The sequence below is a fragment of the Fonsecaea nubica genome, assembly GCF_001646965.1.
Source record: "Fonsecaea nubica strain CBS 269.64 chromosome Unknown Scaff113, whole genome shotgun sequence".
NCBI lineage: Eukaryota > Fungi > Ascomycota > Eurotiomycetes > Chaetothyriales > Herpotrichiellaceae > Fonsecaea > Fonsecaea nubica.
Window position 1 is genome coordinate 86360 of NW_019173786.1, and position 15742 is coordinate 102101.

At 51.0% G+C, this 15742-nt stretch overlaps 4 protein-coding genes across 4 annotated transcripts; all 4 read right to left on the reverse strand.

The window, feature by feature from the left end:
* Positions 1-963: 963 nt before the first annotated feature.
* AYO20_10514 (hypothetical protein) lies at positions 964-3270 on the reverse strand (the record flags this gene model as incomplete). The annotated part of the gene is made up of 3 exons (XM_022648771.1): positions 964-1660; positions 1706-3070; positions 3113-3270. The coding sequence occupies 3 exons, from the start codon at positions 3268-3270 to the stop codon at positions 964-966; spliced, it is 2220 nt and encodes a 739-aa protein (XP_022495278.1).
* A 1659-nt stretch (positions 3271-4929) lies between these two features.
* On the reverse strand, positions 4930-6808 carry AYO20_10515 (hypothetical protein; the record flags this gene model as incomplete). Its single annotated transcript, XM_022648772.1, has 2 exons — positions 4930-6556; positions 6603-6808. The coding sequence occupies 2 exons, from the start codon at positions 6806-6808 to the stop codon at positions 4930-4932; spliced, it is 1833 nt and encodes a 610-aa protein (XP_022495279.1).
* Positions 6809-7907: 1099 nt separating this feature from the next.
* On the reverse strand, positions 7908-8624 carry AYO20_10516 (hypothetical protein; the record flags this gene model as incomplete). Its single annotated transcript, XM_022648773.1, has 1 exon — positions 7908-8624. The coding sequence occupies one exon, from the start codon at positions 8622-8624 to the stop codon at positions 7908-7910; it is 717 nt and encodes a 238-aa protein (XP_022495280.1).
* Positions 8625-9498: 874 nt separating this feature from the next.
* AYO20_10517 (hypothetical protein) lies at positions 9499-15617 on the reverse strand (the record flags this gene model as incomplete). The annotated part of the gene is made up of 5 exons (XM_022648774.1): positions 9499-10865; positions 10916-11136; positions 11191-11260; positions 11316-11663; positions 15065-15617. The coding sequence occupies 5 exons, from the start codon at positions 15615-15617 to the stop codon at positions 9499-9501; spliced, it is 2559 nt and encodes an 852-aa protein (XP_022495281.1).
* Positions 15618-15742: the final 125 nt, after the last annotated feature.

Consider the following 15742-nt stretch of genomic DNA (forward strand, 5'->3'; position numbering starts at 1 on the left):
TCGAGGGCCACAGCGACACAGCATCCCAAGGTCCACTCACAACTCTGAGGTCAACTGAACAGCCTGAGCTGTTGCCGTACTGAACACGCACCAAATCCATCTCGCCCAGGCGTATCGAGAGTCATTGCGCCCCAGTCGAAACAACACATAGACAACGAACCCGTCCCTCCCTCTCACCCACCAACCCGCCTACCCACCAACAGGCCGAATCAGCATGCTCGGCCCCTAATGGTTTCTCGTGTGAGAATCACCATCGACGGGAGGGCAGACACACACACGCACAGACGGAGGATAGTTGGCAAGCAACACAAATACGCCACGCGCTGCAGATCTGGACTTGGTACTCTCAGCCCACATCCCAACATGATAGATAGGTGCCAGCTATCCATGACATCTACCCATCTACCCGTGTGTGTCACGCCGAGATCACATGTCAAAATCAAACCACGCTCCCCAGGGCCACAACCAGAGCCAGGACAGGAGCACAACCCATCCAGGTGGGCCGCAACCCCATCGATCGAGCCGCGAAATACTTGAGATATCGACGAAACGGCCACCATACCAATGCCCGTGAAAGAACCCTTCTACATCCTAGATATGTAGGGTAGGGTAGGTTCGGGTCGGTTAGATAGATACTAGGAATCTAGACGAGTCAAACACTCAAACAAAAATCCGTAGATAACCTAATACTCCGAAAAGGGCACCCGTACCAACTATGCCGTGCCAGCAAATATCCCTCTCGAGATCTCCTTGTCCCTGTCCACTGCGCTATACTCCCTTGATCCTTCGTCGTTGACATATTGATACCAATCCCGTAACGTGTGCAGAGTCCATTGTTGATCCATCCTCTCCCTTCCTAGTATCTCCAAGAGCCCACTTTTGACCTGTACCTCTCAAAAATGCGCCCGTCCCTCTGTATTGTCCCTGCGCCTCCCTTCCCGACGCCCACAGTGTACCCAGATCTTAGAAGGTAAAGAAATCTTGCCCCTCGTGGACATCCTGATCTTGATCTTGTATGGCGTCGTATGCTTGCAGGTCGATATCGTTAAAGAAGCCAAGGTCGAAGGTGCTGAGGTCGCCTTCTGGGTCGAGGATCATTGGGTCAGTGTCAAAGTTGCAGTTGGTACTCCCCACGTTGTCGAATTCCTGGAACTCGATGTCGTTGCCGAGAGTTGGGAGGAGAGCCTCAGTGTATGGCATAGTGGTCGCGAAATCTTGCCCATTTTCAGGTAGCGACAGTGGGAGAGCAAGATCCTCAGGTACGAATGTTGGGAGAGTTCCATCACTCACGCCGTGTGCATCAGTCAACCACTTTGACATGGAACCCAGTTCATTCTGGTCAAATGCTTCAAAATCTCCATCCTGTGGGGCGACTTCCAGACCCTCTGCGTGTTCTGATGATTCATGCTCTGCCCAAGATTCAAGGTCGTTCTCAATGTCCCAGGATGACTGTATGACAGGTGGATTCTTAAATGAGTCTGTAGCTTCGCTTGGGTGGTGGAAAATCTGGTGGGAATTCTGGTGGGCGTCCTGGTTGAGCGTCTTGTCGATCGCCGTGACTCCTTCCTCAATATCTTCACGGTCTGAGAGACTGGCGTTGCTTTCCACACCAGAGGCATCATTGTCCCAATCATTCCACGGCTCAGCATGTAACTTGAGCCTCTCGGATTTTTCAGATTCTTCAACTTCTTCCAGCTGCACTCACCTGAGCTCCATTTGAAGCTGGTCAAGCACGTCTTCATCTTCTGCATCACCAACCTCAGACACCGTGGCCCCCTCTCCTTTTGATATCGCCCGCACCCGATCAAGATGGTACAAAATATCTAATGAATCATGATGTTCTGGGCCACAGACCTGACAAGCAATATTGTACGCCTTGAGATACCACTCCTCTGCCCCCGAGAGGTCTTCTGCGACCTCGCAAATGTCTGCGAGGAGCAACATGGAGGACGCGGTGATCCAAAGCGACGCCGAATTACCTTGAGTGGGCTGATCATCTAGCTCCAAGGATTGCAGCAAAATCTTTGACGCCGACTCGTCGAGACCATGAAGATAATTCAGTTGTCCAATCTCATACAGCACCGTTCTGTAGTAAACATGCTTCTGGCCCACTTTGTCACCGGTACGCTGCAGTAAAGAAAGCCAGCATTGGGATGCTGTTTCGAAATCCGCACGCGAGGCTGTAGTCCTGGTCATGCCATGGTCGAGTTGGAAAACCAGCCCGGAGTCGTGCTCCAGTTGTCTCCGGGCAACGTCGTAGCACACATTCAGCAGGAGCCGCGAGGGCATATGTTGTGCCTTGGAGTTTTGAATCACTTTTAGAATCATTGATATGGGATGGTTGGGTTGAAGAAGACGTTTGGCCAGAATGAGCAGGCAGGAGTTTATTTCGCAGATTCCTTGACTAATGGTACCGCCTGCATGGTTAAGGCCGTTACGCACCAAAATTGTGGGCAACACGGGATGCTGTTCTCTGAGTGATGCCGCTGCTCGAGTGCAAAAATCTCTCATCGCTGCCTGGCCGACGCGAAGTCCCCCGTGGATGAGCGCACGTCTGATAACAACGATAGATTCAGATAGTTGGCCTATATATGGCCTATCCGGCTCGACATAATGTCCGGCCCTGGACACCTGTTGTCTGAAGTAATCCTCGCTTTGCTGGAGTCGCCACGCGTAGTAATTGTTCAGTTGAATCAACGTCAATTCGAGATCATGCATATCTTCAGACTGCTTTAAAAGGATCGTTGGCATAGTCAGTACTTGGCCACTGCGCTCGGCTTCTGTTCCATGGTTTTGGTTTAGGGGACCCGTCAGAGAGTGCAGATAGGCTGTCTGTGGAAAAGACCCTGCAGTTTTCGAGTTGAGCAAGGTATCGCGCGGGAACAGGTAGCTGAAATGGCGTTTAACACGTTGTATCGGAACTGGTTGGCCATCGATAATGGCGGTCGGCGTTCTCAGGCCAGCCTGCACAAAGATCCCGAGAACGTTTGCGACAGCGCCCAATTCTTCCTTTTTGAAGTTTTTCCTTGTCCCCAGATTCTTCATCCGGGTTTTGAACATGGACAGCCTTCTAGGATTAGCAGATAACGTTATTCAGCTGTTTGTAACTCACCCTGCTTCAAAGTTGTGGTCTCGTGCCAGTCGCTCAGATACCTCGGACAGGGGAAGCTTCTCGCGGATATACAACTGGTGCCATGGTTTCTTGATGCGATCCCACTCTGCTTTGCTCGGAGCGCGTTTTCGAGACCTCCTGGGCTTTGTAGGAGCCATGTGATTGGAGAGGAAGTGATGCACAAGGTAAAACGGTCACGGACTCCAACCTCAGCCTGATGGAGACTTGTGGCTGGCCGAGAAAGCCTTAGAAAGCAGTAAATGTTGTAGCAGTAATCGGTCCACAAGGAGAAGGCGTTACGAGCAAATGAACAAATCACCATATAGTCAGAAGCACATTCGAGACCGGGTCAGAATATATACATCTCTTGAACACCTGGGAACTCTAGCAGAAAGTTGTTAATTGCGGAGACAACCATGCTGAATCAGGTTAGGACTGTGCACAGTGAGGCTGCCTTGGAACAGGCGAGCCACCTGGCATTGTCCGGCTTCTGGCACAACGACTTTTGTCGAGGTCCAATCATGGTCGACCGTCCCGTGGCGGTCAGGTCAGATACGAGGAGCAAGGGTGTTATGGAGGTTCAGCGGCAGACAAGCAAAGGAGAGGTCCCGGTGACCAGGGAAAGGAATGCATTTCTTCGACTCTCAATTGCTTCCAGCTCATGAATGCTGTCCATCGGTGCAATTGTACGAGGTACAGAAAGAAGAGACACAAGGACCAAAGGAACATAGAAGGCGCCTGTCAAGGATAACTTCCCTAACAGGACTAGTCATAATACAGCCTAGCCCAGCACGTGCCTGACCACGTGCAAAGAGTGCTAACCGAAATCACAGCCCAAGAACCATTGAGATCTGCGTCTGTCGACTCTTTTCAGAACTTGGTGCTCTAGTAATTAATTGTTTCCAGCTGCTTACCACAAACAAAAGGAAATTCTCTTTGAAAAGAAACTCAGCTCACTTCTCGACTCGACATGGACGATACCCACAAAACACCTCCCGAGAATCCCATTCCCGAGTGAAGCCAGAGTAGAACACGTCATACTGGTGCACTGGTGCAGAACTGAAAGTGATGCTTAGACCATGTACTCGACCAGCTAGCCTGAATGTCGCAGCGCCGGAGGAATCCGCCGTTCAGTTGCTGGCTGTTGGACGTAAAGAGCTGGGGTTGGTATCGATGACCAAAACGATAGTACATGATGTTCAGACTGCGACCATCGCCTCACTTGCACACCTCCATGCGATTTCACCGAGCTCGGTCCTCAATTTGATATCGAGGGGACATAATGTCACAACAGAACCGCACGACAGAAAAGGAGCGTTCGGGTAAGGTCAGTGCGACAGGAAACCCAGGACGGTGTGGCAAACCCATCTTGTGCGAGTTAATTTCCAATCTGCCGCGTGAATGCCCTCAAGTCCTTGAACACCCTAGAACAACAACGTGCATGAAGTCCGTGTCCTTCCCATTGAGGTAACATGGTCATCCCTGTAGTTGTCGCACAGACTATCTCAAAGTGGTAGCAGACCAAAAAGTCTAAGCGCCGAGAAATCCACTTCGAGGGTCCAGCTACCGGGCGGGAGGAAAGGGACCCAACCTCGTCCCGAAAGCCAAATTCGACAATCAAGCATTCGTTGTATGCAGGCAGTCTGTTCATAGACAATTCACATTCTCGGATAAGACCATTGAGATCCCTGAACTCGGTACAGCGTGGAAGCTCACTGTCGCTCATCTGCAGATCGCGATTATCGAAGCCGGCATTGAGGAAGCTTAAGAGATCTGGTGCAGGGGTAATGGAAGCGTCAACAAACCCCATCCCGAGGCTAAAAATCATCGAGTGCCGTGATGTGGAGACCATCTGCACAAGAGTCATCTGTGCCCTGCATGTACTGGGCCCAGAAGTCTTCCTCAGTCGTGTGGACAAAAGGGTTGGATCCTGTGGACATGTTTCCATCGATCACCCCAGTCCCGCTGTCATGTGTAGCGCCAGAAGTGAAATTCGAAGGCAAAGTGGGCTCGCTCTGCGAAATAGACCTGACTTCAAGAAGTCCCTCGGACTCGATACTTTCCACAGACTCAAACTGCGCGTTGCACGATACTTCACAAGCCTCCATCTCTTGACACGACTGCGCTCGAGCCTTATCTCCACATTGGTTGTGCTGTTCGTTCTTCGGCATTTCAATGTCGACGAGACCCAGTTCTCCCATTTTCTGGAGGGCGTCGAACTCTCTCAGGATAAGTGAAATAAATGGATGAGGGCGGTCAAATTGGTTAGAGGCCCAAAGCAATGCGAGACAGTAGTACTTTTGCGCGCCTCTGTAGTCTTGGTGTGCAAAAAGATGACGGGCAAGATCCTGTGCAGCAATACAGTATGCGCCTGTGCGATAGCGGTCCCTGGGGTATTTCTTCCCCTGTTTGACAATCTCAGACAAAATCTTCTTCCCTTTCTGCTCAGAGATCTCTCTTCGGTGTTTTGCATCTGGCCCCTGCGTCCTTGCAGCATCAAATAGGTACATCTTTGCCAGATGAAGTTGCGTCGACAGAGTGTGGCTACTTCGGGGGCCAAGAGCTCGGCGATAGTGGGAGTATTTCGTCTGGACGAGCTCGTAAGCTTTAGATCGGTCCAATTTTCTGGCAAGCTTTGCGATGAGATACTCTTCCACGGAACATATGTAGTAGCTATCAAGCTTGACCTGGTCCTTGTGCTCTTCTGAAGTATCCACCATCACTTGATAAGCCAGCCCTGTGAAGTCGTCGACAATTTGTGAAGCCAGTGGTAGATTGATGAGCGTTGTTAAGACGCTGATCAAGGGATGCGTCGCTTTCAGGTACACGTGGCAGGCAGATAGAAAGTGTTTGGCGACAACGATATACAGTTCGGGGTGGTCGACCCACAAGCTGGACGAAAAAATGGAAACAACGGCTAGAAGGAGGCTTGGTTCCTGGAGTTTGATGACATTGAACACAGCAGCGCACATTTGCCTCATCTCTCGCCACCCCTGATCGGCACGGCCATTTCTCAGTAGATCAAGCGCCCCAAGAAGTCTGACTTCGAGATGGACAGGGTTGTATCTAACCCGCGCAGCCTTACGGCTCGCCCTGATTGAGGCGAGGGTTTCGTTTCGTGTGATTGTAACAGACCAGTAGCGTTTCAACTCAATTAACGACATCTCGATGTTGTGGTCGTCGATGGATGTTTTCAGGGCGACCTTAGAAATGAGTGCATCCCACTGAGAGCCGGGCCCCAACGACGAGCAACCGTACTGTTTGCCGAAATGACGATACACGCGGTCCCAAGCACATGGTTTGCCGTCAAAGTCCATATCTACTGGGAGCTTCAGGCCTAGGTCTGCCCGACGTTTTGCTTCTTTTGCTGCAACTTCGTGTTCGGCATTTTTGAAATTCTTCCTGAATCCCCACTGAGTCAACCTCTCTTTCAGCATGTGTTCTCTACTAAGGTATTAGCATGGCCCTTCCGACGCTTGATTGAACACACTTTGCATCAAAATTGTGCTCATTTAACAACAATGTCCGAACTTCTGCAAGCTTCCTTCTTTCCTCGATATAATATCGCCTGACCAGAGGCTTCACCCGGTCCCATTCCGCAATGGGAGGTCCCTTCTTGCGGAATGGAACTTGCTTATTGACAGGTTTCCTGACTTTTGTAGAGGTACTCGTTCGAGAAGCGCGACGTGTCGGCATTGTGGCAAGCGCGGTCTGCTGGGAGTGTAGACCGGATGATGCGAGCTGTGTATTCTGCTTGTAATCGGTGCGAGGGCAGGAGATCAAGTTTGCAGGATTTCTTCAAGAAAGACAGGAAGCAATTAGAGACTCTGCAGACAGACATGTTACTGTACCTTTGCCAGGGTATATCCTAAGAGAAGGTGTGGCCAAGGCAGAAGAGCAGAGTCGTTTGCTGTTCTGCCTCAGCCTCAGCCTGAGCCCTGGCGCCCCTGGTCGAGACCTCTGAGGCTGCGCAACATCCCATGCTTGCTTTGTTGCCACATGACCCAAGCCAGCTCGTGGCACCGCAGACCACAGTTTGCTGCTGGATGAGCATTGCCTTTTGTACAAAAGTTACACCTCAAGTTAGAGGAGTCGATGTTTGGGCTTTTTGGCAAGCCCGCAACCGGAGATTTGAATGAGCTTGGAGCAACGATTGAGGGATAAATAAGTGCCTGCGACAAGACCCGCCATTGCTGCAGCTTAAGCGACACACAAGATGACTGGAGCCAGCACCGCCTTCTCATATCCGGAAAGGTCCACTGCATAACAATTACCCACATCTCTGAATAGTCTCTTTGTTCTTTGTACTTGGTACGAGTGGTTTTCACTTAGCATGACGTGTCGCTGGGTCCCCTTCACAAGACCTCCTGGTCGACACAGCTGTTGGAGGTATCCGATGATAAGTGCCATCGTGCCAAAGCCTTTACACGGTGACGGCTAACATGGAAGGCATGTAACACTGGATCGTAATAGAAAATATCAGCTCGGTGAGACGATTCTATGGCAGCAAAATGGATTGAAGTATCTCATGGCTCATTCAAGGACAGGCTGTGTTTGTTTCATACCTCAAGGCTGTTCGCGATCTCGAGCCGGATACAGCTCTTCGAAGTGGTCAGAAACACCTTGGTAATGCAGGTCAACCAGCAAACCGTGTCTCCAATCGCACGACATATCGTGACTGTGAATTATACATCGCGGTTAGAGCACTGAATGGAGCAGCAATAGTAGTAGTGTCAGGACATAGTAACCAGGCATACAATGTAGGTACAAGCAAGTATGTAGATGCATTCAACGCTCATGCCAGAAGAGCAATGACACCTGCCAACACACCAGCAGCACTGAGGACGAATTCACCACTTCGTCGATTCTGTCCGTTGGCAGTATTTGTGCTTCCAGTGGTTGCCGCAACACCGCCATTCGACTCGCTACTTGCTTCGCTCGTGCTAGTAGCAAAACTGCTCTCGGTGCGCGAATTGGAAAGGGACGTTGTTACTTGACTTCCAGTCCCTGTTCCAGATAGGGTTACAACGCCAACAGAATTGATCGTTGCCGTTGGGACGATACTATCTGTGCCACCACCGATAGGTGAAGTGGTGGAAGCAACTGGAACGACAGTTGCTGTTGTAACCAACGTCACTTGCCCATTGTCTCCACTTGAACTCTGATCACTTTTGCTACCGAAAGTCAACCCGGTGATTTGGGCAAGTGTGTCCCCGTTTCCAACAGCCAATATCTTATACCCAGACCCTGAGCCTTGTATTGTGCCGGCAGGCACAGTATATGACCCGGTGTATGAAACGACACCCGTCGCAATTGTCAGATCTGTGTCCGAATCGGACTTGCTAAGTTTGAGGTCGATGGTAGAGGGATCCGTATAACTGAGAGACCACGAAATGACGACATTCTTGCTTGGGTCTATGCGCGAGTCAGAGCTTGGAGAGGTGAATTCGAGGCCAAGTGAGGACGAAAAGAGTGTCGCCAGGCAGGCTACAACCTGGAAATGCGATCGCATCGGTGGGGGTGACTGGTGGTTTGCGGTTTCCTTCTGCGACGTTTAATGGTAACCAATGCGAGATGGTATATTGTGGTGGGTAACGGCCTGGAAATATCTGGAAAATGAGGGCGAACTAGCAAATCAATAAAGAACGGACGCACTTGACAATGGCCAAATGCAGCACGGACGACTCCTCCGCAATGAGAAAACCACGAGGAGGGTGGAGGAATCTCTTTAAGGACGCGAAACAAAAGGGAAACGCAGGCGTCATAAGGCCCGCGAAAGCAATCAAACCCTAGCGCGACTTCCGTCTGCATTTGGAAGTTGGGGCAGCTGAGGCTGAGGGACTTTTCCTCTTGCGGCTTCCCTTCAATAAATCATAATACGAGGCTCCGCTACTCGGCTTAGTTCATGCACCTACACGAATAGCAGACACACGTCTCAAGAACTGCGACTGGTCAGGTTGGCCAAGCGAAAACAAGCTCCAGCTTCGGCTAAAAATACTCCTTCGAATGTAAGCTCGCTATTGGAATGGGAGGAACGTGGTATCTGCACAAATGCATGTATCTCGGTACCTCTTGCGGACGCCGGACAGCTACTCAGCTTCCGTGATACCAAGACGCTTGAACACTCTCAGCCTTGCGGGATTTGGACGCCTACTCGAACATCTTCATCAGAACAAATCCCGGGTTGAAGGGGTGGGGCATTATGCAATCATCAGAGACAGTTGATCCTCGAGTCCGAATAATAAACTCCTGTCAAGCAATACGTCGTGTATAAAACGATGGGTTATCAGAGGACAATTTCGTATCACAGCGGGACGTGTTGCAAAACGTTTCCATCTGTCAGCCAGACCCCTTCAAATGTCACCATAAGCACCACTCCTCGAGGTTTACAGGTCAATCAAACTCCCACCCTGTTGACCAGCCAGCCGAGCTCCGTACGGATTGTTCTGCTGACCATACCCGCCCGCAAATGCACCGCCTGGCCCGGTTTGAGCTGGCATTTGTTGGCCAAACCCGGTAGCCTGGGCTGAAAAGAAAGGATTGGTGCCGGTTTGTGCAGCGCGCAGGCGATCGAGACCTTGCCCAGCCGAATTGACAAACGTTCCTGGTGCGGTATGTTGGGCTGGAATACGCAGATCGCCTGTGTTTCCAAATGTATCCTGCCCTTCCCCTGAAGCCAACAAGGCATTGAGCTTGGCATGTTGTGGATTGACTGGCTTTTGTTGTTGCTGGGAGGTCGGCTGTGGTGCTGAGTAATTTGTGATTGGGTTGGGTTGATGCTGGAAGGTCGGCTGCGGTGCTGAGTAATTCGTGATTGGATTGGGTTGGGAAGGCTGGGTAAATTGCGTAGTGGGCTGTGACTCGAACAGAGTGCCCAATGAAGGCTGAGTGCTTGGCCGGGCGAAGGGCGATGGGGATGACTGCTGCGCTCTCTGTGCGAAGGGATTATTTGACCCGGTAGGCAACGGCTTTAGTGCAGCCGGGGTTTGGGGTGATGGACTGGCCCAAGGGTTGTTTGTTCCAGGCTGGAGGTGATTTTGCTGAGGTGACTGGATTCCGAACAGGTCACCAGAAGGCTGCACACCATACGGATTGTTGGTCTGGAACGCAGTCTGCTGAGGTTGGATAGTGTTCTGCTGCTGCAAGAATGATGGCTGGCCAAATTGATCATATCCTGTCGCTTGGACAGGCTGAAAGCCATTGGCGAACCCGTTTTGAAACCCCGTCTGCTGTGGTTGGGCGTATTGGTTGTTCAAGAAGCCGGTGCTCTGTGGTTGCTGTTGGAGTGGGTTACCAAACCAATCCACAGCAGGCTGTTGTTGGTAGCCCTGATTGTATCCAGTTGGCTGATTCTGCGCTGGTGGTGGCGTGGGCGCGTCATCCACAAGTAAAGCAGCGTTCTGCTCCTCAAGCTTCCGGGCACGTTGCTCCGCTTCCTCCTTACTGAGCTGTATCGCTCTCTGGACATCCGGATCTTGTTCATCATCCTGCTCGTTTCGACGCCTGCGAGCCTCGTCCTGGGCGCTGTCGTAAATTGCCTGCTCAAGATCTCTTTGCTCCTTGGCGGTAATAGCGTCTGCTTGATCGTTACGCTTTTGACTGCGTTGAGGATAGGTAGGACCAGCGATGGCCTGCGTCGCATATTCGTCAATTCCAGCAACACGGGCCTTCCACAATTTGCGGTCGGAGCGTTCGCTGCGCAGACGATCCTCGTCCAGGATGAGTGCAGTCAATTCTTTGGCAGATGTGCGGACTGAATCAATCAGCATGTGCGGCTCTAATGGGGGCCATGAAACTGCTCACCGTTTTGTCCCACGTCTCTGCCATCTTCATCAATATATTGGAACTCTCGCAATGTCTTGATGATGTAAATGTTCTTTCTAGCCCAGGTGACCACCAATTCCGAGCCCTCGTGCAGACAATAGTCGAGGACTTTCAATGACTTCAGCACATGTCGCCAGTTCTTGCCTTTGTCGTTCAGCCGCTTATCGAGCATATCCATGATCTCGTAGAAGTCACTCGGGCTATACAAATAGAGTCAGCACAGGCAAGCACCCTTGTCATTGAACAAATCTTACTTGTTGAATGTGAGGGCTGCAATCTCAGCCATGTCCGTACCCGTCGGGCCCCATGGATCGTTGGAGGTAGCTTTATCGCCATTGATTCAGTGTGTGAGGGAAGACCGCTAGGAGCGAACACCTACCATTTCGCACCTTGACCTGAACGCTACTGTATCCCTTGGTGACATTTTTAACACTTCTCACGACTTTCGACATACTTCCTCCTTTTTTGTAGATGGGCGCAGACTGCAGCGAGGAACCTCTGTAGATGTTCTCGGAGGACCGCTGGGTGCGGGAGCCGTCACTGAGTTCGTTGGAAACCCCGACTATGGTACGGCGACGAGAGGGTTGATCCCGAAATGAGCGGCTAGGCGTCTCAGTGACCGAATAGCTGCGGCCGGTTCGATCGGTCACTGTGCGCACAGTGGGGATGTTTTGGTAAAGAAGAGGTGAGGCGAAGAATGCCAGATTGACTGACTGTCCGAAGAAGCCTTAAAAGTTGTTAGGTAAGAGCAGTTAACGTCAGGTGGGCGGCAAGGCAAGCGCCCGCAAAGCCCACAAGCCCACAAAAAGTCTGAATTGAGCGATGCCCGATGCCCTGGATGCCTGCCTGGCGGAAGCAGGAGGCTGCTGACGATGATGATTATCGCCTAGACCTGGCTAGTTAGTTGCTTGGTGGGTGGAGGAGGAGGGAAATGATGGCGTGGCGCAGTTGCTGCTAGTAGTGGCTGATGATGGAGTACGAGGTCCACTGGTGATGCAGATTGTTCTTGATCTGTGCTTGAATGGTCTGTCTCAGGTCAGGTACGATAATGCTGCAGGAGAATTTGAAGCGGGAGGAGCAGCAGGAGTAAGAGGGATACGTTATGAAATACTATCACCACAACCTCTTGGAAGGAGGAGGGACAAGGTCCATGTGACAGATAGCTGGCGTTGGGTTAGTGTGCCTTTTTCCCTCATCCACCCCTCGTCCTCTCGTTCATCTTCCAAGGTTCCTTCTACCACTCTGTACCATTGGAACTGCTGTTGGTGGCCGCGTCAAGCTTCCCACTTGGCAGCTTGAGCTCGCCCCGACTCTGTCAGCGATGAACCGACCCTTCCGAAGCGAACCATACCAAGTGCGGAGGTGCAGGTATCACTTAATACCTACGGCGCCGCAGTCTACGCAATACATAATGTCCTCGTCTGACAGAACACCACCACACATTTCCTATGTCCTTCGTACCGGCAGCAGCTCGGCCTGTGAAGTGGAGATTACTTCCAGATTTGTTGAGAGTCAAGGAGGCGCCGTTGCAGAGTATACATCATCGATACAGCACCAGCGGTCCCCTGATTGCCAGTACTGACCTCCACCAACCTGTACCCTAGGCTTTTTTAACGATACCATTTAGGAGGGGTCCAAGCACATGAAGCATGCCATCAATGAGAATATACATGGCAAACATGGATATCTAGACAACGAAATGGTGTAACAGGCCTACCACCAGGTGAAAACATCATTCGCTTCTAAGATGAATTCCTGATGCGCACATCACCAAAAGGATGAGGAAAAACTCTCCCCCACAGCAGACTTTGAGTCGGGCATTACTTTTTGAAGGAACATCTTACTACCAAACACCCAGATTGGGCGCCTACCCACGCGATCGGTTCTCTTATCAACAGCTGGATGAACCAAGCCGTCACCGATCAGCGCCTCTATCGCGGAGTCTGGCGACATAAAGAGTATATTACACTTCATGTCCTTCGGCGACCGAATATCTCCTGGTTTACTCATATCTTCCAAGAGAGAAGTCCAGGTTTTGACGTCTCTCTCGCTAGAGTCCTTCCTATTGTCCTCATGATGCGGTCGACTCTCGTGCTGGAGATATCGTTGGCACAAACGGATAGTACAACCAGAAGGGAATGTATGCCAAACATGAAGATATCCTCTTGCGTTTAGACGGCGGTGACGAAGAGCTTGTGACAAACATCAGCGCTCCTGTCACACTCAAATTCGAGAAAAGCGAGAAGTCATATTAACCTTTCATTATACTCATCAATACTTACAATCTTCTCAGGTATTCAAACGACAATCGTACACGACTATAACTGCGCCGACTTCATTCTCCTCCGGGTGGCCCATTGCCTGCGTCATGGATTCTTTCAGATGGGCAAACACTACCCGAAGTCCTCCCTGCTGCTGAAAGACGAAGAGATCGAACATTGCGATTTGAATACCCACACTATCCCGCTATCGCCAAAATTCATGAACATCAACATGGATTACTCAAGATTGACCAAGCAGCCACTGTTGGTCAGGTTCGGAACACACTCGATGTTCTCGGTACACAGGCTGGCTTCCTAACTCGCTTAGTCTTACACGATGTCCGGAGAGGGTTTGCAACGGACCTCGCAAAGCTTCCAAAGCATCTTATGTAGACGCATAACAGCGGCGTTGCCCGAGCGATGGGTCATACAACCAAGAGAATGGGCAAAACTACAACAAGGACGAAGATAACCCCTTGAATGTATACAAGGCCACAAACAAAGAGACAAGAAATGACAATCGCCTCATCCAGGCTCAGTCACCATTCCCAAAGCCGAGTCATCAGGAAATGAGGAAGATCATAGATGAAGCTATTGTTGCCCATGCAGATGATATTCAACGAACTACTACTCGCGACGTCTCATTCTTCCTCGGTAAGACCCCTGGTAGGGACTGCGACGGCTATCATGAATAGTGCCAAGTTCGCGAAAGATATGGCCGCAGTACACTCATGGAAATGTACCACGAGTGGGCCGCAGAGGCCGCAGGGTCATCAGACGATGGGCCATTATTGAAGCGACCAGGATTCGACGATGGCATTGCACTATTACCAACTAGCTCGTCTAGTCAAGATCTTCAACCTAGTCATCAATCATCAAATGTTCTACCCCCAAGTCGCATTCAGGCAGTAACTGATTAGCCATCGAGCCATCAGCCAGCAAATCGTCAGGATTCTACTCTCTTACCATTAGATACTCGTCTTTTGGACCCTCAGTCGCCACTTCCTACTACTATGCCGGCGCATCCTCCCAGTCTGACTCCCCCGAAGTCTATATCTACCGTGGATGAAAATCTCGAATCCTTTGAACCGCTCGAGCCCATTGTACACCAAGAACAACAGGAGCTCGGGATCCTCAATGAGAAAGATATGGCTGGAAGCCTATAGGAGACGCTTCATAGCCCTATCATCGATGAGACAACTGCTGCCGCTAGTCCAGTCACTGGAGCCCTTCTGTTGAGCCTTGATGAAACTCGATCACAACTCGAACGTGGAGACACAGACTTTCTCAGTTCTCTGCTTCACAAGCAAGACCCGACAGAGTTTGTCCTCTACTTTTCGCGATATAATCAGGTAAACAACAATGACCTGAAAGGAGCAGTTTCGAACCATTGCTGGACGGCGCTCGAACTCTTCAAGAGAACCAGAGCGATACCTTTCAAAGGATGCACATTGACCTGTGATGCTGTATCAGCATTCAATGGATTGGAGACTTCCTCCAAATGCACCATATGACAGGTAATGTATGTCATCGATTGAAGCTGAAGGTTGACAGACAAACAAAAGGCCCTAAATGGGATGGGCATTTCGCACGGTTTTCAATTTCAGCATCAAGACTTTTGACAAATACACCCAGGTCAAGTGGTGGTCAAGTTGTGTGCTCCGTATACATCGCAGATATAAGGTAAGCTGTACCCCTAACGCCTCACATCACTAACGGTTCATGCTTTGCTTTGAGACAGGAGTCTTCTTCTTCCTCTCCCGCTACATCTCCCCAACATGCAACAATCTCGCATGACTGACATCTGATCCCTCCATATGGTTCCTGGCCTGACCATTATACTTCTGGAATCCTTCCGTATCCGTACATTCCACGTATTGTTCCATGCTCTCCCAGCCAGTGAAGAGGACGAACTGCTGCTCCTCTAGGTCCTCGCCTTCATTTGAAGGATCGTATCCTCTGTCGAGGCGCCATCCCCCTGCGATCCGCCCCGGTTCCCCCACCACTGACTCCAAGGCGTGTCTGATGTCCTGTACCACAGCCGCGAACTGGCCCCTGTGCCCGTCCTTGACGAACAACCGATCAACCGTGAGGACGTCATGGCGAAGCGGCAGCGGGTCGACGCGCTGGTCAATGTCGACATGAAACATCCACTCCACCGTGACCTGGTCCCCAAGCAGGCGGAGGATTTCCTGGTTCTCTGCGCCGGGGATGAACTCGCGCATGTGGAACTCGACGGACGGCCACGATCCCAGGATGAAGATCACCTCGGGGTCCTCGATGCAGTGGTAATACCAGAATTCATGTCCGCTGGCCTGTTCCATCGCTGTCTTGGCCTGCGCGAGATGCGCGCGCAACGACGGCGTCGAGGCCGTGGTGCCCTTGTGGAGGCGCAGGCGGGCGAGTTCGGTGACGGGCATTGTTGTTGTCAATTGTTGAGTGTTGAGTATCGAATGACGATTGTCAAGGCGTGGCGCTGTGTGTGTGTGTGTGTGTGTGTGTGTGTGTGTGTTGTGTGTGTGTGTGTGAGATGTCGGTAGGTAGA